Source organism: Sus scrofa, chromosome 18 (assembly GCF_000003025.6).
Source record: "Sus scrofa isolate TJ Tabasco breed Duroc chromosome 18, Sscrofa11.1, whole genome shotgun sequence".
NCBI classification, from domain to species: domain Eukaryota; kingdom Metazoa; phylum Chordata; class Mammalia; order Artiodactyla; family Suidae; genus Sus; species Sus scrofa.
Genome location: NC_010460.4, coordinates 38,168,596 through 38,190,335, shown reverse-complemented (window position 1 = coordinate 38,190,335; position 21,740 = coordinate 38,168,596). Strand labels below are relative to the sequence as shown.

The 21,740-nt window shown below is 40.2% G+C and overlaps 1 protein-coding gene across 6 annotated transcripts in view; it reads left to right on the top strand.

The window, feature by feature from the left end:
• The window catches only part of SEPT7 (septin 7), a 100,729-nt gene continuing 85,970 nt past the window's right edge, over window positions 6,982-21,740 (top strand). Inside the window, exons 1-2 of one of the 6 annotated variants that reach the window (XM_003360171.5) lie at window positions 6,982-7,428; window positions 8,962-8,963. In XM_003360171.5, coding sequence (XP_003360219.1) covers window positions 7,368-7,428; window positions 8,962-8,963 — 63 coding nt within the window. In that variant the 5' untranslated portion in view covers window positions 6,982-7,367. Of the gene's footprint in view, window positions 7,553-8,961; window positions 8,964-11,464; window positions 11,470-16,619; window positions 16,625-21,740 lie in introns of all 6 variants that reach the window. The other 5 variants (XM_013990840.2, XM_021078629.1, XM_021078630.1 and 2 more) reach the window with 5 other exon arrangements.

Sequence of the window (21,740 nt, the reverse complement as noted above, 5' to 3'; positions counted from 1 at the left end):
GGGAAAACAAACAAACAAACAAAAAAAACAATTCCTCCTTCTAAGGTAAAGCATTTAAGAATGATAGCTATTTGTTCTTTACAATCTCTGATCTTCAAGTTGCAAAATTCTCTCATTTTATTTTATTTTTTGTTTTGTCATTATTGCTATGTTTTTAGCTTCTCCAGTGGGATGAAGTTTGATCTTTACAAAGGAAAGGGACGTATGAGGCTTTATTTTTTCTAATTTCTGTTCACTAGTTGTATAACCTTGCAGGTGTCACTTGACTTTCTGTACTAGATAGATTCTTAATCTATAAAAGGGCATGTCAATATCTCTTCCCTTTCACTTGCAAATCATTAACATTATCAATTATTTTAATTAAATTCTTGATCTCAACAGAACTTTCCTCTAAGCTATGCTATTTAACCATGAATTTAAGAAAGTTTTAGTTAGTGGTTCTTTATTTTACATATCATGTCTCAATCCTCTCCTACTGTCCTTCAAAGGAATAAAAAGTACTCAAGGTCTTTTTGGATATTTGGACATTACTGTTAACAAATAAATATTGTAAATTGCCTAACTAACATTACAAAATACATACCTGAAATTTCAAGCTCCGTTCCTACCACCCAATCTGATTATGTCTGCTAAGTTTGTGCAATGTAGTGACTCGGACAGACTTGTCCTATAAGAAGGGCCATATCACTTATACTGTCACTTTCTGAGTTGTTTTCCTCAAGGAAAACCTTCATATGGACCGAATACCATTCACATGTCCTTGTTCTTGCATTAAAGGTAAAAGTACCTGAAAAATGTGAAAACAAAACAAAATATCCTACCCTTTCACCAGACCAAATGCCTCACAAATGAGAAGAGGATTCAGGCCAACAAAGGAACAAATCCCTTTATCTGAGGTTCTGTGTTTTGGAAAAGCATGAGGTCTTTGAAACTTGTCTCAGACTTTTACAAATTCTGAGGACTTGAGTAAATCACTTCACTTCTCCGAACATTGGTTTCCTTATTTAAAAAATAAGGGTAATATCTATTTCACAGCATTGTTATATGGATTCAATTTGATTGATGTGAAATTGCTGGCTATAAAAATTCTTATCTTCAAGTCAAGTATTGGATTATGATAGGGTAGTCCTGATTCTATTACCAAAGCTAGAATGTTGGTCTGTATTTAGTGTAGACAATTATCAAAACCGTTGTTATTTGTATGAAACTCCATAGTTTAGAAAGCACATTCACCTAAAAAATACTTTCACCACTGCATATTCAGATAATAAGCCTATTTTTGGTTTTGTTGTTGTTGATGTTATTTTTGCCTATTCAGATATTAATTCTCAGCATTCTGAAAGAAGCTTTAGGAAATATTGAGCAGCTGTGTGCCAGAGTTTGGGCAAATTGACATTCATTAATTATTCAACACATCTACAGTGAATACACATAATATGTGCTAGTGCAGCAATTCTCAAACTTTTAGGTTCAGAATCCCTTTACATTTGTACAAATCATTGAGGATCTCAAAGAGTTTTTGTTTATGTGTAATATATTTATTGATAATTACTGTATTAGAAATTAAAACTGAGAAAGTTTAAAAATATTTATTCACTGAAAATAAATTACATGTTAACATTAAGAACATATTTTATGAAAAATAATAATCTTCCAAAACAACAACAATGAAAAATTGTTTAAAGAGGGCCATGCCATAGTTTTACATTTTTGAAAATTCCTCTAATGTCTGGCTTAGTATCAGGCAGCTGGATTATTTATGTGTGTTTGCATTCATCTGTTGCAATTATCACACTTCACATAGTATCTGGAAAACTCCACTATTTGCTCACAGAGACAAACTGAAAAGGGTAAAAAAAAGTCTTAGTATTATAATTAAAATAATTTTGATCTCATGGATTCCCTCACATCTCAGAGACCGCCCTCAAGAGTTCCTCATTCCGGAGTTCCTGTCGTGGCGCAGAGGTTAACGAATCCGACTGGGAACCATGAGGTTGCGGGTTCGGTCCCTGGCCTTGCTCAGTGGGTTACGGATCCGGCGTTGCCGTGAGCTGTGGTATAGGTTGCAGATGCGGCTCGGATCCGGCGTTGCTGTGGCTCTGTCGTAGGCTGGCGGCTACAGCTCCGATTAGACCCCTAGCCTGGGAACCTACATATGCCGAGGGAGCGGCCCAAAGAAATATAAAAAAGCCAAAAAAAAAAAAAAAAAAAAAAGAGAGAGTTCCTCATTCCACACATTAACCACTGAGCTAGTGTCTAAGGCCCAGAAATATTTGCTGAATGAAGTAATGAATACCATACCTTACGCTAGGTATTGGGGATACACAAGTGAGCAAGATAAGAGTCCCTGGCTTTAAGGAGCTTAGACTCCAATGGAAGAGACAAATATTTATGTAACTGTGCTATTAGTACCACCATAGGAGTAAATAAGTACAAGATACTACGTGGGGTAAGAGGGTACCTTGCCCAATCTTGGGACATAAAGGAAGGCTTTTTAGAGAAAATGATGAGACTTAAAGGAGAAAGCCAGGTAAGTAATGCAAGTGTAAAAAGGAGAGTAAACTGTCCCAGGCATAGGGAGAACCAAGGCTCGCTAGAGATGAGAGAGAAAGCAAGGCATGGCCGCTTGACCAGAAATAAAATGTATCATGTAAGTTTCCTGAGGGGAAACTTGAAGACTTTGAACAGGGGATTGACATAAAGTTCAGAAAGGTCACTCTAGGCACATGTGAAGAATGAATTGGAGTAGAACAGGGTAACAGGCAGAAAGACTAACAGTTGAGGCAGGAGATAATATTGGCCTAGCTGGAACAGTAGTAGTGGAGATGGAGAGCAAAGGAAAGATTAGAGATAAATGAGAAGGAAAAACTCTTAGGACTTTCTGATGACTAGAAAATAAGAGACAGGGAGGAACTGAGTATAATACCATACTGCTGGCTTAGGCAGTTGGGTTGATGATACCATTTAGATATTGGGAACATAAAAGAACATATAGTGAAAATGAGGAGTTTCATTTGGGATATACTGTTTTGAGATATCTTGGACTATCAGGAGATAGCTATGTCTATATCTATATATTTATTTATTTATTTTAGGGCCACACCTGTGCCCTATGGAAGGGGTCAAATCCAAATCTGAGCTGCACCTGCTGGCCTACACCACAGCAACTCGGGGTCTGAGCTGTGTCTGGGACCTACACCAAGCTCATAGCAATGCTGGATTCTTAACCCACTGAATGAGGCCAGGGATCAAACTCTCATCCTCATGGATACTACTAGTCGGGTTCATAACCCGCTAAGCCATGACAGGATCTCCATCAGACATGTATTTTGAAGACAATCAGGTGTGCAGATTTACAGTAAGGAGAGAGAACTGGACTAGAAATTTTTATTTAGGATTCACCAGCATATATATAATCACTGAAGCCATGGAAGTGCATGAGATCCCCAAAGGAGAATATAAAAAGTGAGATAGAAATAAACTGACTAGGACACAACTCTAGGTACATGGACACTTAAGTGACAGGCAGAAGATGAGAGTCCGAGAAGGTAAAATAAAGAAGCCAGAGATCTAGGAGGAAAACTAGAAAAGTATAGTTTCACAAATTAAGGGATATAAATATAGCAGGCCATGGTCACTAGTATCAAATACTTAACTAAAATTTTTTTAAAAAAATCATCCACTAGATTGAATGAAAAGGTTGGTATAACCTTGTTGAGGATATCAGTAGAGTGATAAGGACAAAGCATCAAAAATTTACTGAATAAATAATCCATTGAGTGAAGTTCCTGGCAAGGTAGGAGGAGACAGAATCCAAAGAATAGGCCAAAGAGATGAAACACAGTGAACATATAGAAATATATTCCTTAGATGGAAGGACACACGATCCATTGGGATGTCTGAAAGGTGGGTGTAGATGCAGGTAAGCTTATGAATGTGGAGGCAGGAAGCTGTTGGAATTCCTCTCTGATGGGTTCAATTTTTTGCTGAGAATAAATGAAAACAATGGAGATAATCTGGGGTGGCCGTTGTGGAAAAGAGATTTAACTAGGTTAACAAGTACTGCTTGGCCCGCTTAAGATTGAACACTGTAAATATACAGTGGAAAAAAATCCACATGGTCTCTCCAGAATTTCAGATCAACTTTTTGTTAAAAAAAAAAAAAAAGCAAAAAACATTTTCTGAACCAGAGGGTTAAGGTCTAGACTATATTGTATTTGCAAATATAATATTGCAAACAGTGCAGTACAGATCATGAAACGAATATAATAATTCTATCACTCTCTGTTCCTCCCATATCATTTATGAATCACAATCACAGGTGCATGCACACAGACACACTCACCAACTACTGAACTCCTCATGGGAGAAGTTCCATAAGATGTCATCATCTCACTCCTTGTACCCCTCGATCTAATTTTCAGTGGAAAGTGGTGAAGCTCTTACTGTGTGGGTTGGGATTTGCTGGGAAGAATGAACAAATCTCAAAGAACTTATCAATATTATTTATATTAAGAGTTTATCCATTTCAGAAAGCAAAATAACACAATTCACCTTTTTCATATCCATTAAGAGATCTCCCTCAAAGAAACATACCAATAGAGATGGAAGGCAGATATCTTTTTTTTTTTAATAAAAAATAAACTATTAGGAGTTCCTGTCAGTGGTTAACAAGCCCGACTAGCATCCATGAGGATGAGGGTTCAATCCCTGGCCTTACTCAGTGGGTTAAGGATCTTGAATTGCCATGAGCTGTGGTGTAGGTCACAGATGTAGACTTGGATCCTGCTTGCTGTGGCTGTGGCATAGGTCAGCAGTTGCAGCTCCAATTAGACCCCTAGCCTAGGAACCTCCATATGCCACAGGTGCAGCACTAAAAAGACAAAAGACAAAAAAATAAAACTATTAGATTTTATTAAACAATAATAGTATTCACCACACTTTTATTTTTCAAATGATCTGTACATAGTAACATATAATAAGCATTTATTATGGACTGGGCACATTTAGCTCTCACAAAAACTCCATTAGGTAAGTAGTATTATTTCCACTTATAGATGAGGAAGCCGGATCACAGAAAGCTAAAGCAACTTATCCGTATGTATATGGCTAGTAAGTGGTAAAGCTGGAATTTGAACCCAGGTGATGTGACTCCAGATGCTACATGTCTAAGTTCCCTGCTGCACTGCCTTCTTCAAAGGAGATATTTATTACAGTTTCCTAAAGTAAAACGCTCATGTGAAACTTCAGAAATTTAACACAATGATTGGTTGAGCAGACATCGTAACACACTCTATGAGCAATTCGGCACAAATGGAGTTTTAAGAAACAATATTAAGACACAAAATAAGTTGTTTCCTTAGGTAAAATTTCCTTTATTAAAAAAATTACTTGGAAACCTTTCAACAAGAGTATAGAAAATAATTACAATTTAACACCCATGTATCCTCCAGCTACCTTTAAGGTTTTGCCACATTTTTTTGCGTATTACTTTTGGTGGAAAATAAAACATACTACAAGTGAACTCAGTTACCTTCCCTTCTATTCCTCTTAGGAAGTAACTGCTATTCTGAATTGGTATCTACAACTTCCTTATATGATTTTCAGTTTGATCTCACAGTTTATTTTCAAACTTTTATTTATGGTATACCATATACATCTTCTGTGAGTTGTTTTCCCCCCTCTCAATATTATGTTAATGAACTCCAAATTAATACTAGTAGCTTCTCATTAATTTCCATTTTTACCATTCTGTGTATGTCAGTCTGTCCAATGATGTAACTTATTCATTCCTTCTCCTGTAAATGGACATTGAAATTAGCTCCTTCATGGCTCGGGGTTAAGGATCTCAGCATTGTCACTGCTGTGACTCTGGTTACAGTTTGTGGCTGTGGGGTCCATCCCCATCCCCAGAACAGCCAAAACAAACAAACAACTCCCAGATAACTACACTCCCCGACACACACACACACGCAATGCTGTTATGAACACGCTTGTGCGAGCTCATATACAATTGCTCCGTTGCATACGACAGGGAACTATAGCTAATCACTTGTGATGGAGGATAATGTGAAAAAAAAGAATGTGTATCTGTGTATAGCAGATACACAGCAGAAATTGCTGTACAGCAGAAATTAACAGAATATTATAAACTAAAAAAAAAAAATCCTCCATAACATACAGCTTAACAGGAAAGATAACTCGTGTGCATGAATTAAGACAGCGATTAATTTTTAGGAAAGTACAAAAGACCAGGGTTTGCTCTGAGCAAAGTGAGGCTACTTTTACTAGAAAGTATTTGGCGAAGGTTCCAACGACTCGGAGACATTCACTGCTAATTAACCACACACTTTAACCCTTCATTAATCTTTAACTGATAGCCAATAGTTTCACGTGTGTCCATTCATTTCCTTAACTAGATAGAGTGCGAGCGCCACGAGGACCAAACCTGCACCAACGAGCTAAGCCAACACGAATGAATGTGACCGTGGAGAATCCGCAGTGGAAGCTGCAGCAGCTGACCTCTTGGCTCTGCCAGGCCACCAGAAAGCGACAGCGCGAGGGCAATGTCGGGTTAACCAGGGCCTAATCTCAGTTTCTACTCCGAAAGTCAAACTGAGTAAACAGGTATAGATTGGGGCATAGGCACCTGCCTTTAAGGGTCTCTCTTCACTGGCACGGGCGTTGCCGCCAGGTCAGTAGCTAGGAGCCCAGGGGTGGACGCGGCCCCGCCCCAATCATAGCCTCCCGCTCTGGCCTCTTGCAGCGGCGCCTCTTTGCTTTACGCCAACTTCGTAAGGAGGCGCTAAAGCCAATCCGGCGGCTCTCCCAGCTCCAAAACCTGACGTGAAATTGTGCGGGGCTGCATTTACGGCGGCCATCTTTGATTCGGGCAAAACCACACCCTCGCGCCCAACCGGCCCCTCCCTCTCAGCGTCCCCAGGCTTTTTACCCACAAACGTAAGGCGTTAACCTTAGAGGCAGTGTTGAAGAAACACGCACAGAGGCCTGAATGTCCGTGACCCCAAAGGTGCCAAATCCCGCCAATTTTAACATGGCGGCCAAACCAGAAGAGCAAAAGAGTGCTGACGCCAATGAAGTCATGCTCGAAAAACGAGCAAGTCGGCAGGGCGCCGAGGAAGTAATCTCGCGAGATTGAAACCAGCCGCCTCTGGGCCCGGAAGCCTAGTCTGAGGGGGCGGGGGAGGGAGTCGGAGTCAGGCGAGAGCCAGTGGAGGAGTCCTCCTGCGGTCGTCTGCGTAAGCGGGGCAGCGACGCCGGGCGGCTACGCCGCGAAATCGGCGTAGGCGGCTTTGGAGAATCGGCGGGCTGCGCTGCTCCCGGGCTGGTCGCGGAGGGGGGAGGGGATGTCGGTCAGTGCGAGATCCGCTGCTGCTGAGGAGAGGAGCGTCAACAGCAGCACCATGGGTGAGTCTCAGCTTTGGGCCGTCGCGACTCGGGTCGGCGGGTCTGGACGCAGGAGGGTTCTGCGGCCGTCTGGCCGGGCGAGGGTAACGCCCTGGAGCAAGGCGGGGGGCTGCGGCGAAAGAAGGTGGGGCGGGGGCGACGAAGGGCCCGGGGCGCGGTGGCGGCGGGCCCGGGGGGAGGGGAGGCGGCGGCGGCGGTGACAGTTTGAATTGAATGTGCGGAGAGCCGAGGCGGCGGCATTTCCTGTGCCGCGGCGGGCGGGCATGGGGGGCCGGGAGACGTGAGCCGCCACACCGGACCCGCGGCCTCCGCGGACGGAGCTGCCCGAGCGGGGTCGTCTTTCCCTGGCCCGCCTGTTCTGCGGCCCTGCTTCCCCCGCTCGGCGGTCGCAGCACCCGCCGCGGAGCTCCCCTCGTGGAGGAGGGGGCCTGGAGAGGAGGGTGGGGGTGTGTGCGCGCGCCCGGGTGAGGGTGCTGTGTGGGCTGACCCGGGGAGGGCGGCGGCGGGGAGGGAGGAAGAAGGATGCACCAGGCTGAAGCTGCGGTGGAGGCGGCGGCGGCTGCAGCGGCTGAGCCGCGCTGCCTCCTCGCACCTTCTCCCCGCCTCTCGGGGCTTCCCCCCGGCCCCCGGCGCGGCCCCAAAGGCCGGTGGATGGCGGGCGAGGCTTGAGTAAGAAGGATAATGAGCCTGGTTTGGGCTAAATTTTTAGGAAAATGGTAAAAGAGTGCGCTTAGGAAGGGCGCCCTCCCCAGGAGCGGAAAGGGTGGGAAGGGTCGCTGGAAAAGGGAGGGAGTCGGAGATACGGACTGTTGATATTTAACGAAATTCATTTTTGGAAGCATTTCAGTATTCTCATTTATTCTCTTAAGAAGCCTTTTCATTTCCTTTCCTCCCCTACGCATTGGAAAAAGAACCAGGGCCATTTCATTCACATTTTCCACTCCTGAGTTCCATTTCATACTGGGTGTATTGTAGGAAATAAATGTTTTTTTCTAACACATTTCCTTTTGCTAAGTTACATTTTGAGAGGACACTGTTTCAAATCTGCGTTTTCATAGTGTAGGCAAAGAATTTGTAACGTCCAGGTGTTTGTTTAGATACTAAAATAATTTATCCTTGCGACTTTGTTGTAATCCAACTTTATGATTTCTTTTGGCTTTGTTATTTTTATGAAATGGTAGAATATCTTCCTGAGTGCACTTGGTAATATAAATGAACAGATAATCTAGATTCAGAAGCATTTTACTTATTTTACATATTCATGTACAAACAGGTGATGAGTATGGTCAGCCCCTCCCTCCCTAAGTTTAAAAGTAAGTTGAGGAGGGAACTTTTTAGGCATTAAGTGTACAGGTACACGAGATCTTCTCGGAATCCTGATGGAGGAAGGATAGTGCCTTAGCAGGATATAAACAGTTACTAAGCTAGTCAGTGTTGCTTGGATCCCTTATTCCTCCAAATAGCAAAGGAGGGAGCTAGGGGTGTGGGGCAGGAAACAATCTTTCATCCCATCCAGTCTTTCCTCCCACCCAGCTGTTCAGTGGGTGGGGCTAGAGGAGATTGGTTTAAGTGGGGCTTTGAAATAAATGTGGAGGCCACATAGATGGTTTATATGGTAGGTAGCATTGTGTCCTGTGATGGGACAACATGATAGAGCCAGGTCTTCTCAGTACAGTTATTAAAAATACCACAGGCACTCTTAGGCTCACAGAATTGAAGTTCACAACCGAGAAATTTATTTTGTGTTTATGTCAAGTGGATTTTAATTTACAGAAGAATTTTATAATGGTGTAAAATTAAGAATTTTTGGTTTCTGATTTTAATTTGGAGATGTAAGTTATGTATCAAATACATATCTATTATAATAGATGATGTTTCAGAAGTTTGTTATGGAATTGATTATTTGGATTTTTGTGTTTTCCCAAAGAAATAATCTTAAATAAGTACATGTGAGGACTTATAAACTGGTCTGAGACAAGGTAGGACTCCTGACAGGTCTTAGAGCAATTGTTGAGTGTTAACAACGACAACACACACAGAGCAGGAAGCCTTAGATTTATAAAGTCTTAATGGAGGGGTGGTCAGATGACTAGACAGAGTGAAGTTAGTAGTAGATAGAGTTGGTTTCAGACTTCTTATAATTTGATGGTGTATATGTTCACCATAGACTCTAATCTGGGATTTACCAATATTGTTACCTAATTAAATTACCAGCTAAGAACATGTTTCATATTTTAAGCTAATAAGCTATCTTCAGTTTTTGAATAGAGATTGAAAATTTTTGTTTTATTTTATTTTATTTTATTTTATTTTTTATTTTTTGTCTTTTGCCGTTTTAGGTCCTCACCAGCAGCATGTGGAAGTCCCCAGGCTAGGGGTCTAAATGGAGCTGTAGCTGCTGGCCTGTGCCAGAGCCACGGCAATGCCAGATCCAAGCTGCGTCTGTGACCTACACCACAGCTCATAGCAACGCCATATCCTTAACCCACTGAGCAAGGCTAGTGGATCAAACCCGCAACCTCATAGTTTCTAGTCGGATTCGTTTCTGCTGTGCCATGGTGGGAACTCCTGAAAAATTTTAAATTTAAATTTATCCATTAAAAATTCTTAAAAATTATAGTCGATTTACAGTGTTGTGCCAATTTCTGCTGTACAGCACAGTGACCTAGTCATATATATATATATATATATATATAAAGTCTTTTTTTTCCCTTGCTTTTTGCTTTTATAGGGCTGCATGTGCAGCGTATGGAAGTTCGCAGGCTATGGGTTGAATTGGAGCTACAGCTGCCAGCCTACACCACAGCCACAGCAATGCCAGATCCAAGCTGCATCTGTGACCTATACCACAGCTCTCTGTAAAGCCAGATCCTTTTTTTTTGATCTTTTTGCCTTTTCTAGGGCCGCACCCGCGGCATAAGGAGGTTACAGGCTAGGGGTCCAATCGGAGCTTTAGCCTCTGGCCTATGCCAGAGTCACAGCAATGCAGGATCCCTGCCGAATCTGTGACCTACACCATAACTCACGGCAACCCCAGATCCTTAACCCACTGAGCAAGGCCAGGGATCGAACCTGCAACCTCATGGTTCCTAGTCAGATTCGTTAACTGCTGAGCCACGACGGGAACTCCTAAAGCCAGATCCTTAACTCACTGAGAGAGGCCAGGGATCAAACCTGTATCCTCATAGATACTAGTCAGGTTTGGGTCCATTACCGCTGAGCTCAATGGGAACCTCCCACATTCTTTTTATATTATTTTCCATCAGTTCTATCCCAAGAGATTGGATATAGTTCCCTGTATACTGTAGTACCTCATTGCTTATCCATTCTACTGTAATAGTTTGCATCTTCTAAACTCAAACTCCCAATCCATCCTACTCCCTCCTCCTTGGCCACCACAACGTTATGCATTTTACTAAATTTTGAGACAAAACTAACTTTTGTATTTTTTTTCTGTACAAAGTTTGGATTGTAAATGACGTAAGATTTATTGTACAATGAAACTGATGTAGAAAAAAATGAGTTTTTGAGGGGTAGAATTTTAAGGTAGCATGATTATAGATTAGGCTTGCCAGATGAGCGCATACTGTTAAATGTAGACTTTTGGTCTTTCAATAGTGTTTTGCACACTGCAGGTTGAGAGCTCTTAGTGGGTCTTGAAATCAGTTTTGTGGATTTCTACCAATACTTTTTAAAAAGTAGGAAAGAAATAGAAAATAGCAGTATTTGCACTTACTAAAGATTTGGGGGGGGGGCTAAATTTTGTTTTGTAAGCGTTGTGTATTGGGTTGGGATATAACATTTTTTAAAAAATCAAGAATTGTGACCAAAAAAGTTTGCAAAGACACTGGATGTGTAGTATGGATGGGTCAAATCATAGATCTTTAAACTTTATAGTAGAGGTTGGAGGTCTTAGTGTGTAGAGGGAAGACTTTAAATGCTATTAAGTCTATGTGGCTTTTTCTTATTTTGGATTCATTTATTCTGTACTTTATGTAGCTAGTGTAGTTGGATATGGGGCTTACTGCTGTTTGAGAGGCTGTTACCTCCAAAAGTCTTGTAGAAAGCAGGATGAGTCCCAAAAGAAGATAGTGTCATGTCATTAAATGTCTCTGCTCAGCCTTGAGGAGAAAAAAAAATTTTTTTTTTTGTTTTGTCCTTTTGCATCATCAAGTATAATGAGAGACAAATTTTCAGTATGAACCTGGGGAAAAGGGGCCAGGGAGGCAGCTTGTTTGCTTTCGGCATTGAAGGCCTTAGGCCAGACACACAAAAAATCCTTGTGTTTATACCTGGTGCAGACTAGCTCTGCAGAGGTGAGGATTACATATGGAGGTTTTAGTTTAAAGTATTAATAATAACAGAAATATAGTATAGTGATTAAGAAAAAGGGCTCTGGTGTCAGACAGAGATGAATTCAAATCCTGGCTTTGCTTCTTACTAGATGAATCGGTCACTATAGATTAGGTTAGTGCTTCTCAGTGTTTCTTTTCCCTTTTCTTTCTTCCTTCCCAGCCTCCCTCCTTTACTTCCTTCCTTCTTCCCTCCCTCCTTTCCTTCCTTCCTATTTCCGGGTCACTGTTGACTGGTACAGTTGTAAAATACAAATTACTGCAAAAATGTTAGTGGTGAATAGGTAATAAAAAAGGCATAATACAGGCCTGAGTTTTTTAAGATCCAATAGACATAAAATTATTCTGGTATAAAATTTTCTGTTTCTCTGCTTTCAACTTCTGTAATTCTCTGGTATAAACATGTAGACAATCAGACTGGCTCACTGGTACACAGACCACACTTTGAATAGCACTAAGTTAGACAGGATGCAGTAACAAATAGCCCTAAAAACCTTAATGGGGTAGCTTATAGATGATGTCTTGCTTGTCATGCTAAAATTTATGTACTTTATTATAGGCAAATGTGTTTTTTGTTTGTTTTTAAATTTTGTTTGTTAGGCAAGTTTTTTTTAACTTTTTAAAAGAACTTTGAAGGCTTAGGAGAGTACATAAGTAACCCCTGAGGTTAGGGAGTAAAGCCTGATCCTGCTTACATTATTTTGAAGTTTATATTAGGTATTCATGTGACATTTTCAATTTATTTATCTTTGTTTGATTTACACACCATATAAAGATGATTCCTCCCTCCTTCCCTACTAATCTGGAAGTAAAAATTGACTCTCCTGAAGATGTAACATGTTAATAATTTTGTTTACCTTTGGGGCTCCATACAACCAAGTGCTTTTAGTAGCTTGATCTGAGGTGAGGCTCAGGTCAGGGTTTCTCAAACTGGGCACTAGTGTAGTTTGGAATTTTAGAATTCTTTGTCTTGGGAATTGTGCAGTGTTTACTGCATCCTTGGCCTTTGCCCACTGGATGCCAGTAGCACTCTTCCTCCCAAGGTGTGACAAAAAAAATGTCTGGAGACATTGTCAAATGTCACCTGGGATGGGAGGGTGGGGGGCAGAATAGCCCCAGCTTGAGAACCATCACACTAGATGATGAAGAATCATTGAAGTATTATAGTAGATGAAGAAGAAAAAAGTCTCTCGGGAGTTTCTGTCATGGTTCTGTGGAAATGAATAAATCTGACTGGTAGTGAGGAAGCAGGTTCTATCCCTGGCTTGCTCAGCGGGTTAAGGATCTGGCAAAGAGCTGTGGTGTAGGTCGCAGATGCAGCTTGGATCCCATGTTGCTGTGGCTGTGGCATAAGCCAGTGGCTACAGCTCCAAGTTGACCCCTCGCCTGGGAACTTCCATATGCCACCTAAAAAGTCCAAAAAAAAAAAGTCTTTCTTAACCATCTAGTGCATAATTCTTCCTCCTAGAACTCCTTCCACTTAGTATTTTTCAAACTTGAGAATCAATCACCTAATCATGAATTTTTGCAAAACATCCTCATAATTACTGGACATACAACATTATGCTAGGCCAGTGTTTTCCAAAAAATAATTGATGAATCTCATGCATAAGGGTCACGAGGACCTCTTGTTAGAAATTAACTGGTTCTTACCACAGACCCAGCAGTTCATTTCACCAAGAGTGTTCCAGGAGTCTGCATTTCTAAATGCTTTTGAAATTATTAAGTAACTTTATTATAGAGGTATAGCTTTCATACAATAAAATGCACAGATTTTAAGTGTTTAGTGAATTTTGACATATACACCTTTTAATTTTTATTCTAAATAAGACACAGAATGTTTCCATCACCCCCAGAGTTTGTTGTGCCCCTGTACAGTTACCTCCCTAATGCTCCAGGTAACTACTGATGTGATTTCTAATATCTCTAAAATAGTTTTTTTTTTTTTTTTTTTAAACAACTTTGTTGAGGTATAATCCATGTACTTTTGACTCAGTTAAAGTGGTTTTTCTGGGTAGCTTATTAAAGGTTTCCCTGTTAACTTCTTTGTGAAACATTTGACATGTGACGAGAATGTAAAACAAGAGTAATACAATCAATTCTTTTGGTGCTTGTAAAAGAATACAGGTCCTAGAAGACTTTCAGAGCTTGATAAACACTAGACTTGGGATAGGGCCCTGATTGTTTTTTGGAAGAATCAAAACCTTTTTTTTCTAGTTTTACTTTCTTTGTAAAATATATTTAAAATATTCTTGGAAGAGTTCTCGCGTTGTGACTCAGAGGTAATGAATCTCACTAGTAACTATGAGCATGCGGGTTTGATCCCTGGCCTCACTCAGTGGGTTAACTATCCAGTGTGACAGTGAGGTGTGGTGTAGGTCGCAGACACGGCTTGGATCTGGCGTTGCTATGGCTTAGGCTGAAGTTGCAGCTCCGGTTCAACCCATAGCTTGGGAACTTCCATATGCCACATGTGAGTCCCTAAGAGGCAGGAAACCAAAATTTTTGTAGTGACACTTTGAGATTTTTGTTAACTTCATTGATGTAACAAATGATTTGCCAACAGGTGTCAGACACAGGCAGTAGCAATCAAGAAAACTATGACCCATAGCTTAGTGGATGTCATATAGTGTTTATGCTTTCATTTCTGAAGATGCTTTTTATTTACTTTTTTTGGAGTTTATATATTTGTCCAATAGGTAATACAATCAATTGGTTCAAAATTCTAAGGGCTAAAAGATATGTAATAAAATCGTTCTCCTCCTATCCCCAAGTTACCCACTTTTGCACTCCTCAGGCAACCTAACAGTTAAATGTTCTTCTAAAGATGGTTTTTGTGTATACAAATAAAAACTGTCTATCCTTCCAGCCCCAACCAGTGGTAGCATCAGGTACACATTCTTCCTCACCTTTTAATTTTTTCTACTTAGTATGTCTTAGATTATTTCATAGCAGTACATGTAGAGCATTCTTCTTATTTTATATAGCTGCATAATTCCATAATATGGATAGTCTATAATTTATTTAATATGTCCCCATCTGATAGACTATTATTTCCAATACTTTGTTATTATAAACCATGACATGATGAGTAAGCTGGGACATTGATCATTTCGGGTGATTAGAATCTCAGAGCTTTTGAACTCTAATAACATTATCTGCTAAAAGTGGTAGTATTGATATTAAGTCATTATCACCTTAGGGCTTCAATACACAAATCCATTCATTTAACAAATGTATGTCTTGTGCCTGCTGTATGCTAGACACTGGGAAAACTGAGTTAAATGTTGTGACAGGGGAAATAGAAGTCATGATGATTAAGAGCTTAGGTTCTGGACTCAGACCTGGATTCACATCTCTTAAAACTTAGCAGAACCTTGGACAAATAACAGCTTTTCTCTTTGCTTCTCTGTAAAATGGGGATCATAAAGTTATTGGAGAATTGAATTAGACGATACATGGCAAGTCCTTAGCCTGGCACATTCCATACATTCAGATGTTAGCTTAAAAAAAATGATCAGACCATACGGCAGTTGATTACTTACTTTTCTGCCTTTGTTGTGAGTTTCTTGAAAGTCAAGGACTATATTTTGTTCACTTTTGTATTCTCAATCTGACATTTACTTAGTAAATCATTTGTGATATTGTTTAAAGGTATGTGGAGTGTACAGTGGAAATACAGAACAGGCTACCTTTTCCAAACTAGAAAAAGTCAGTCTTCAAAGGTAGGTAGGCGAGATTAGGCAGAGGAAGAGGAAGCCTACACTAGGCTGAGAAATCATGGTAGTGTAGGCTGTGAGGCTAGAGAGGTAAGTAGAGATCCGATGTGCTGTGCAGAGGATTTAAAAGTTTTTTATTGAAAGGTTTTATTTTATTTTTAAATTTATTTGTTGGCATGTGGAAATTCCCGAGCCAGGGATCAAACCTGCACCACAGCAGCAACCCAAGCTGCTAAAGTGACAACGGCTGGATCCCTAACCCACTGCACTATAAGGGAATTCCTATTGAAAGTTTTTAAAAGAAGAGTGGTAACTGTGAGAGTTGTGATAATTCAGTAGGGATGGATAAAGCACCAAGATGGGGCTGTTGAGTTGAGAGTGAGTAATTAGCAGTTTTAGGACTGCAAGATAAAGGACAGAACCAGGGCAGTAGCAGGGAGCATGAAATACAGGCGATGGTTGAGAGATAAGTAGTACAAGAGGGGATGTAGGTAGTAAGAAATGAATCCATAGTTTCTGAGCTTTCTGACTTGAGTGAATGGGTGGTGGGTAGATATCATTTATTGAAATAGGTTTTATCAGCTTTTTTTTTTTTTTTTGAAATAGGTTTTAAATTGAATTTAAAACATGAAATCGTGAGGCCTGGGGGACAGCTAAGTGGGCATGTCTGGTAGAGTCTCTACTAGAATGGAAAATAAGCATTTCAAGGTTTTTGTAAATTTATTCATTTGTGCTTTGAATTTTCATGTTTAGTGATTGAATAAAAGCTCTATTTCTCTCTTTTTTTTTTTTTTTTTTTTGTCTTTTTGCTGTTTCTTTGGGCCGCTCCCGCGGGATATGGAGGTTCCCAGGCTAGGGGTCGAATTGGAGCTGTAGCCACTGGCCTACGCCAGAGCCACAGCAACGCGGGATCCGAGCCGCGTCTGCAACCTACACCACAGCTCACGGCAACGCCGGATCCTTAACCCACTGAGCAAGGCCAGGGATCGAACCCGCAACCTCATGGTTCCTAGTCGGATTCGTTAACCACTGCGCCATGACGGGAACTCCTCTACCACTTTCTTGAGTTGTATTGAAATGTTTGGTTATTAGAAATTTATACTGGTACATTACATGGCAGGAGCTGTTTAAAATTAAGCATCAAGCTGGTGTTTATATGAGTGACATTTTGTATCCTTATATATTAAGATTGGCCATTCAGATGGGAATCAGAATTCGTTTTGAGTGGGGTTTTGGTATATATTGTCAATCAGTTTTACAGAATACTCAAAATATTTTAAGTGAAATCATTATTTGTATAAAAGGAGGCAGAATCTTCATAGTAATTTTATCTCAGTGTTTTCTGTTTATACTATTATTAAAATAACCAGTATACTACCTCCTATGTTACAAGTAGCATTCTAGGGTTTATACAAGGAAATTTTTCTCAGTAACAAATATACCTTCAAGCATCAACATTTTAAACTTTTTTCTTTTTTGGCCACCCTGCAGCATATGGAGTTCCAAGGCTAGGGATCAGATCCAAGCTGTGGTTTGCAACCTATGCTTGCCAGGGATCAGATCCAAGCCTCGGTTTGTGACCTGTGCTGTGGCTGTGGCAACAACAGATCCTTAACCCACTGTGCTGGGCCAGGGATTCAACCTGTGCTCCAGACACATCAGATCCATTGCACCACAGCAAGAACTTCTTAAACTATTTTAAATTTTAAAAGGTGTAGGAGTTCTTTTGTGGTAAGGTGGGTTGAGGATACAGTGTTGTCACAGCTGTGGCTCTGGTTGCTGCGATGGCACAGATTTTATCTCTAGCCTGGGAATTTCCACATGCTTCAGGTGCCAAAAATTTTAAAAATGTGTAAATAAATATGCTTAGTTTATGATTAATTTAGTCAGATTAGCTAGGAGGGAAAAAAGTCGTTAATTTATATCAATAACTGAAGTTGGATTTATGTATTCTTAATTACATATCTTTTTCATGATTGTAATTAGTGGTATATTAGTGGTTAGTGGTTCTTAGGATGCTGGAAAGACTTCCGATGTTTAATACCCTTGCAGCCTCTAAGGACACAAGTCAGATTAATTAGAGCCCACCCTTAAGGGCCTCTTTTTTTTTTTTTTGTCTTTTGTCTTTTTAGGGCCACACCTGTGGCGTATGGCTGTTCCTAGGCTAGGCTTTGAATCTCAGTTACAGCTGTTGGCCTATGCCAGCGCCACAGCAACGCCAGATCCAAGCCACATCTGCAACCTACACCACAGCACACAGCAATGCCAGATCCTTAACCCACTGAGCGAGGCCAGGGATCAAACCCGAAACCTCATGGTTCCTAGTTGGATTCGTTTCCACTGTGCCATGACAGGAACTCCATTTTGCATTACAATGTTTTTTATAAGTATTTTCTTAGGAGCTTTATTAATCTGCTATGGCTGCCATAGCAGAATACCACAGATGGAGTGGCTTAAACAATAGACATTTGTTTTCTCACAGTTCTGGAGGTGGGAAGTCCTAGATCAAGGTGCCAGCAGGTTTGCTGTCTGGTGAAGGGTCTTCCTGGCTTGCATATGGCTGCCTTCTCACTGTGTCCTCACATGGCCTTTCCTCTGTGCGCTTGTGGAGGGAGAAAGAGGTATCTCTGGTATCTTCCTCTTGTAAGGATAGCAGTCTCATATGATGGGCCCCATTGTTATGACCTTTAACTTTAATCACCCTTTTAAAGGCTCTGTCTCCAGACATAGTTACATTGGGATTAGGGCTTTATCATAAGAATTCTGGGAGTACACAATTTGTCCATAACAGAAATTGAATTTCTGTTTTTCCTGTATGGTATTGTAGGTAAGCTATAGGGAAAAATTCCAAAAACAGCTATCAATGAATACTTTATTTCTACTACATTTCTTTTTATTAGGCAAATAATGAATATTGAACATTTTATGAGCCATGGGATTCAATATTCTTTTTTACTTATTTATTTTTTTGTCTTTTGTCTTTTTATGGCCACACTTGTGGCATATGGAGGTTCCCAGGCTAGGGGTAGAATTGTTGCTGTAGCTGCAGGCCTACGCCACAGCCGTGCGGGATTGGAGCTGCATCTGCGACCTACACCACAGCTCATGGGCAACGCCTGATCCTTAACCCACTGAACGAGGCCAGGGATCGAACCCCTCAACCTCATGGTTCCTAGTCGGGTTCGTTTCCACTGTGCCACACTGGGAACTCTGGGATTCAATACTCTGACAAAAAATGATATTTATGTCTTTAAAGAGCTAGTTTGAGAGACATACTAGAGATTGTTTGAATTTTTTGACAAAATGGCTATCCTGTGTACAGCGTGCATATATGTCATGAGTGCACAAGGCACAGTAGTGGCTGATTAAAGTGACTTAAGTTAATCCTTTAAAAATTTCAAGTATGTTCTTGATACTTCTTTTATCTTTGTATTTTTTTACAAGATTTCAGGATTGGAAGATGTATTAAGTCATTTAATCAAATTATGCATACAGTGCTCTAATTCCCCCTGCAGCATATCTATCAAGTGACTGTCTAATTCTATCCAATACTGCAGCTATCAGCACTTAACGGCCATTGAGAACTTGAGATGTTGCTAGTCCGAACTGAGATTTGGAAAAGGGTATACACAGAGGATTTTGCAAAGACTTACTTTGAAGAAAAGGATATAAAAAAATCTCAAATTCATTTTTATATTGATTGCAAGTTGAAATAATGTCTTGGGTATATTGAGTTAAAATATTGTTTATGGAATTCCCATTGTGGCGCAGCGGATACGAATCCGATTAGGAACCATGAGGTTGTGGGTTCGATCCCTGGCCTCACTCAGTGGGTTAAGGATCCGGCATTGCCATGAGCTGTGGTCTAGGTGGAAGACTTGGCTTGGTTCCCTAGTTGCTGTGGCTGTGGTGTAGGCTGGCAGCTGTAGCTTGGATTCAACCCCTAGCCTGGGACCTCCATATGCCACAGGTGTGGCCCTAAAAAGACAAAAAAAAAAAAAAAAGAATTACCTCATATAATTTCTTCCTTTACAGTAATGGAAAATAAAGAACATCTGACTTTCGGTGAATGTAGCTTCATTTTCTTTCTATGTGATTTTTTTTTTTTTTTTTTTTGGATAAAAATGCTTTATGTTCCTTGGTAATAACTTGGAAAATAGAAAATAGTGTAAGTACATTACCTCCAAATAGTTAGCAAAATACAACCAATGTTGAAATTTGGATATATTTTTTTCAGCTTTTTTCTTTGTAAACTTTCAAAAACTTTAATGATAGTAGCACATGAGTACATTTCTTTTGGGCAAATACTTAGATTAAATTATAGGTATGCATATGTTTAACTTTTTAACAAATTGCCAAGCTGTTTTCCAGCACAGTTGATAACATTTATGATCCCTTCAGCAGTGTATAGGAATTCTAGTTGTTTACATACTCGTTAACGCCTGGGAAGGCCTTGCTTACTAATTTTAGCCATTCTAGTGGAATTGTAGATATGCTTATTGTGTTTTCAGTTTTGCATTTTCCTAATGACTAATGATGCTGAGGATCTTATCCTCTGCTTATTTGCCATTTATAGGTCTTTGGTGGTCTGTTGAAATCTTTGGTCCATTTTTAAATTGGGTTATTTGTCTAATTGAGTTGTATATTGAAGATAATAGTCCTTTTTTGTTTGTTTTTTTTTTTGGCCTTTTCTAGGGCCGTTCCCGTGGCATATGGGTATTCCCAGGCTAGGGGTCTAATTGGAGCCGTAGGCACTGACTGGCCTACGCCAGAGCCACAGCAATTCAGGATCTGAGCCGCGTCTGCAACCTACACCACAGCTCATGGCAACACCGGATCCTTAACCCACTGAGCAAGGGCAGGGATCGAACCGACAACCTCATGGTTCTTAGTCAGATTCGTTAACCACTGCACCATGACGGGAACTCATCTAGTCCTTTGTTGAACTAAGCAAAAAACTTATTTCTAATCATACCTTTATCTGCTGTCAATAAGTCTTCTCTTTCACAGTTATTACTGTGCTGTTTGCCTTAATAGTGATTTTTCGGTTTCCATTATGCTACATTTTTTAATGGGAATTCTTTTGTAGGGAAGAGCTGTTTTATCTCATGTACTCATTCTTTCATTCGATTGTTTGTTTATTTATTTATTTATTTATTTTTTTGGTCTTTTTGCTATTTCTTGGGCCGCTCCCGCGGCATATGGAGGTTCCCAGGCTAGGGGTCGAATCGGAGCTGCAGCCACCGGCCTACGCCAGAGCCACAGCAACGCTGGATCCGAGCCGAGTCTGCAACCTACACCACAGCTCACAGCAACGCCAGATCGTTAACCCACTGAGCAAGGGCAGGGACCGAACCCGCAACCTCATGGTTTCTAGTCGGATTCGCTAACCACTGTGCCACGACGGGAACTCCCTCGATTGTTTATTAATACTGGATGGACACATGAATTTTAATTTTTGTTTATTGCTGAAATTGTCCTGAATTTGCTGTTGGGAACTCTTTTGAATTTGGTCTTGTTCATCTTTCAACATGCCACATCATTTTTTTGGACCATTTCTTTACTATCTTGTTTGTCTTTTACTTTTCCTCCTTAAGCCCTGAATTGATCATTTCTGCAAGGAGTTTGAGTTACTTTTGTTTCAGAATAGTATTTAGAAACTAAGGTCTCAGCAGTGAAAGTGCTCATTGCTTTTGGGGTATCTTTGCTTCTAGGTGTTTTTAACAGACAGGTGTAAGAAATTATGTTTTTGTGTACATTCACATATCTGTATTTCCGTATGTATCTTTGTGTGTGTGTAAATAATATATGTATTAAAAACATGAATTCATACTGTTACATCAGTTCACATCTACTAACTTAAGGTTCAGCCTAGCCTTTCACTTTTCCTTATTTGTAGCTGCTTTCTCCAGTGGTGGAAAACCTAGCTCTCATCTACAATTTAGTTATCTGGTATGTGCATAAGTATAGTTCCAAGTATTGCTATTATAAATATATTTACTTGCTAGAGTATAGGATTGTGTACACTTCTTTTTGTCTTTAGTCTTGTACTGTGTAGTCAATTTACTCTTTTCTGGAGTTATGTTCTTATCCACCTTTTTCATTCGTGGTATGTTACTCATTTGAATTACAATTAGTGTTATTTGTTATTATTTCTAGTCCATTTTGAGCTCTTCTCCCATCCTAGCTGATTTTGGTTGTTTTTTTTTTTTAATTTTTTTATTTTCCCACTGTTGGTTGT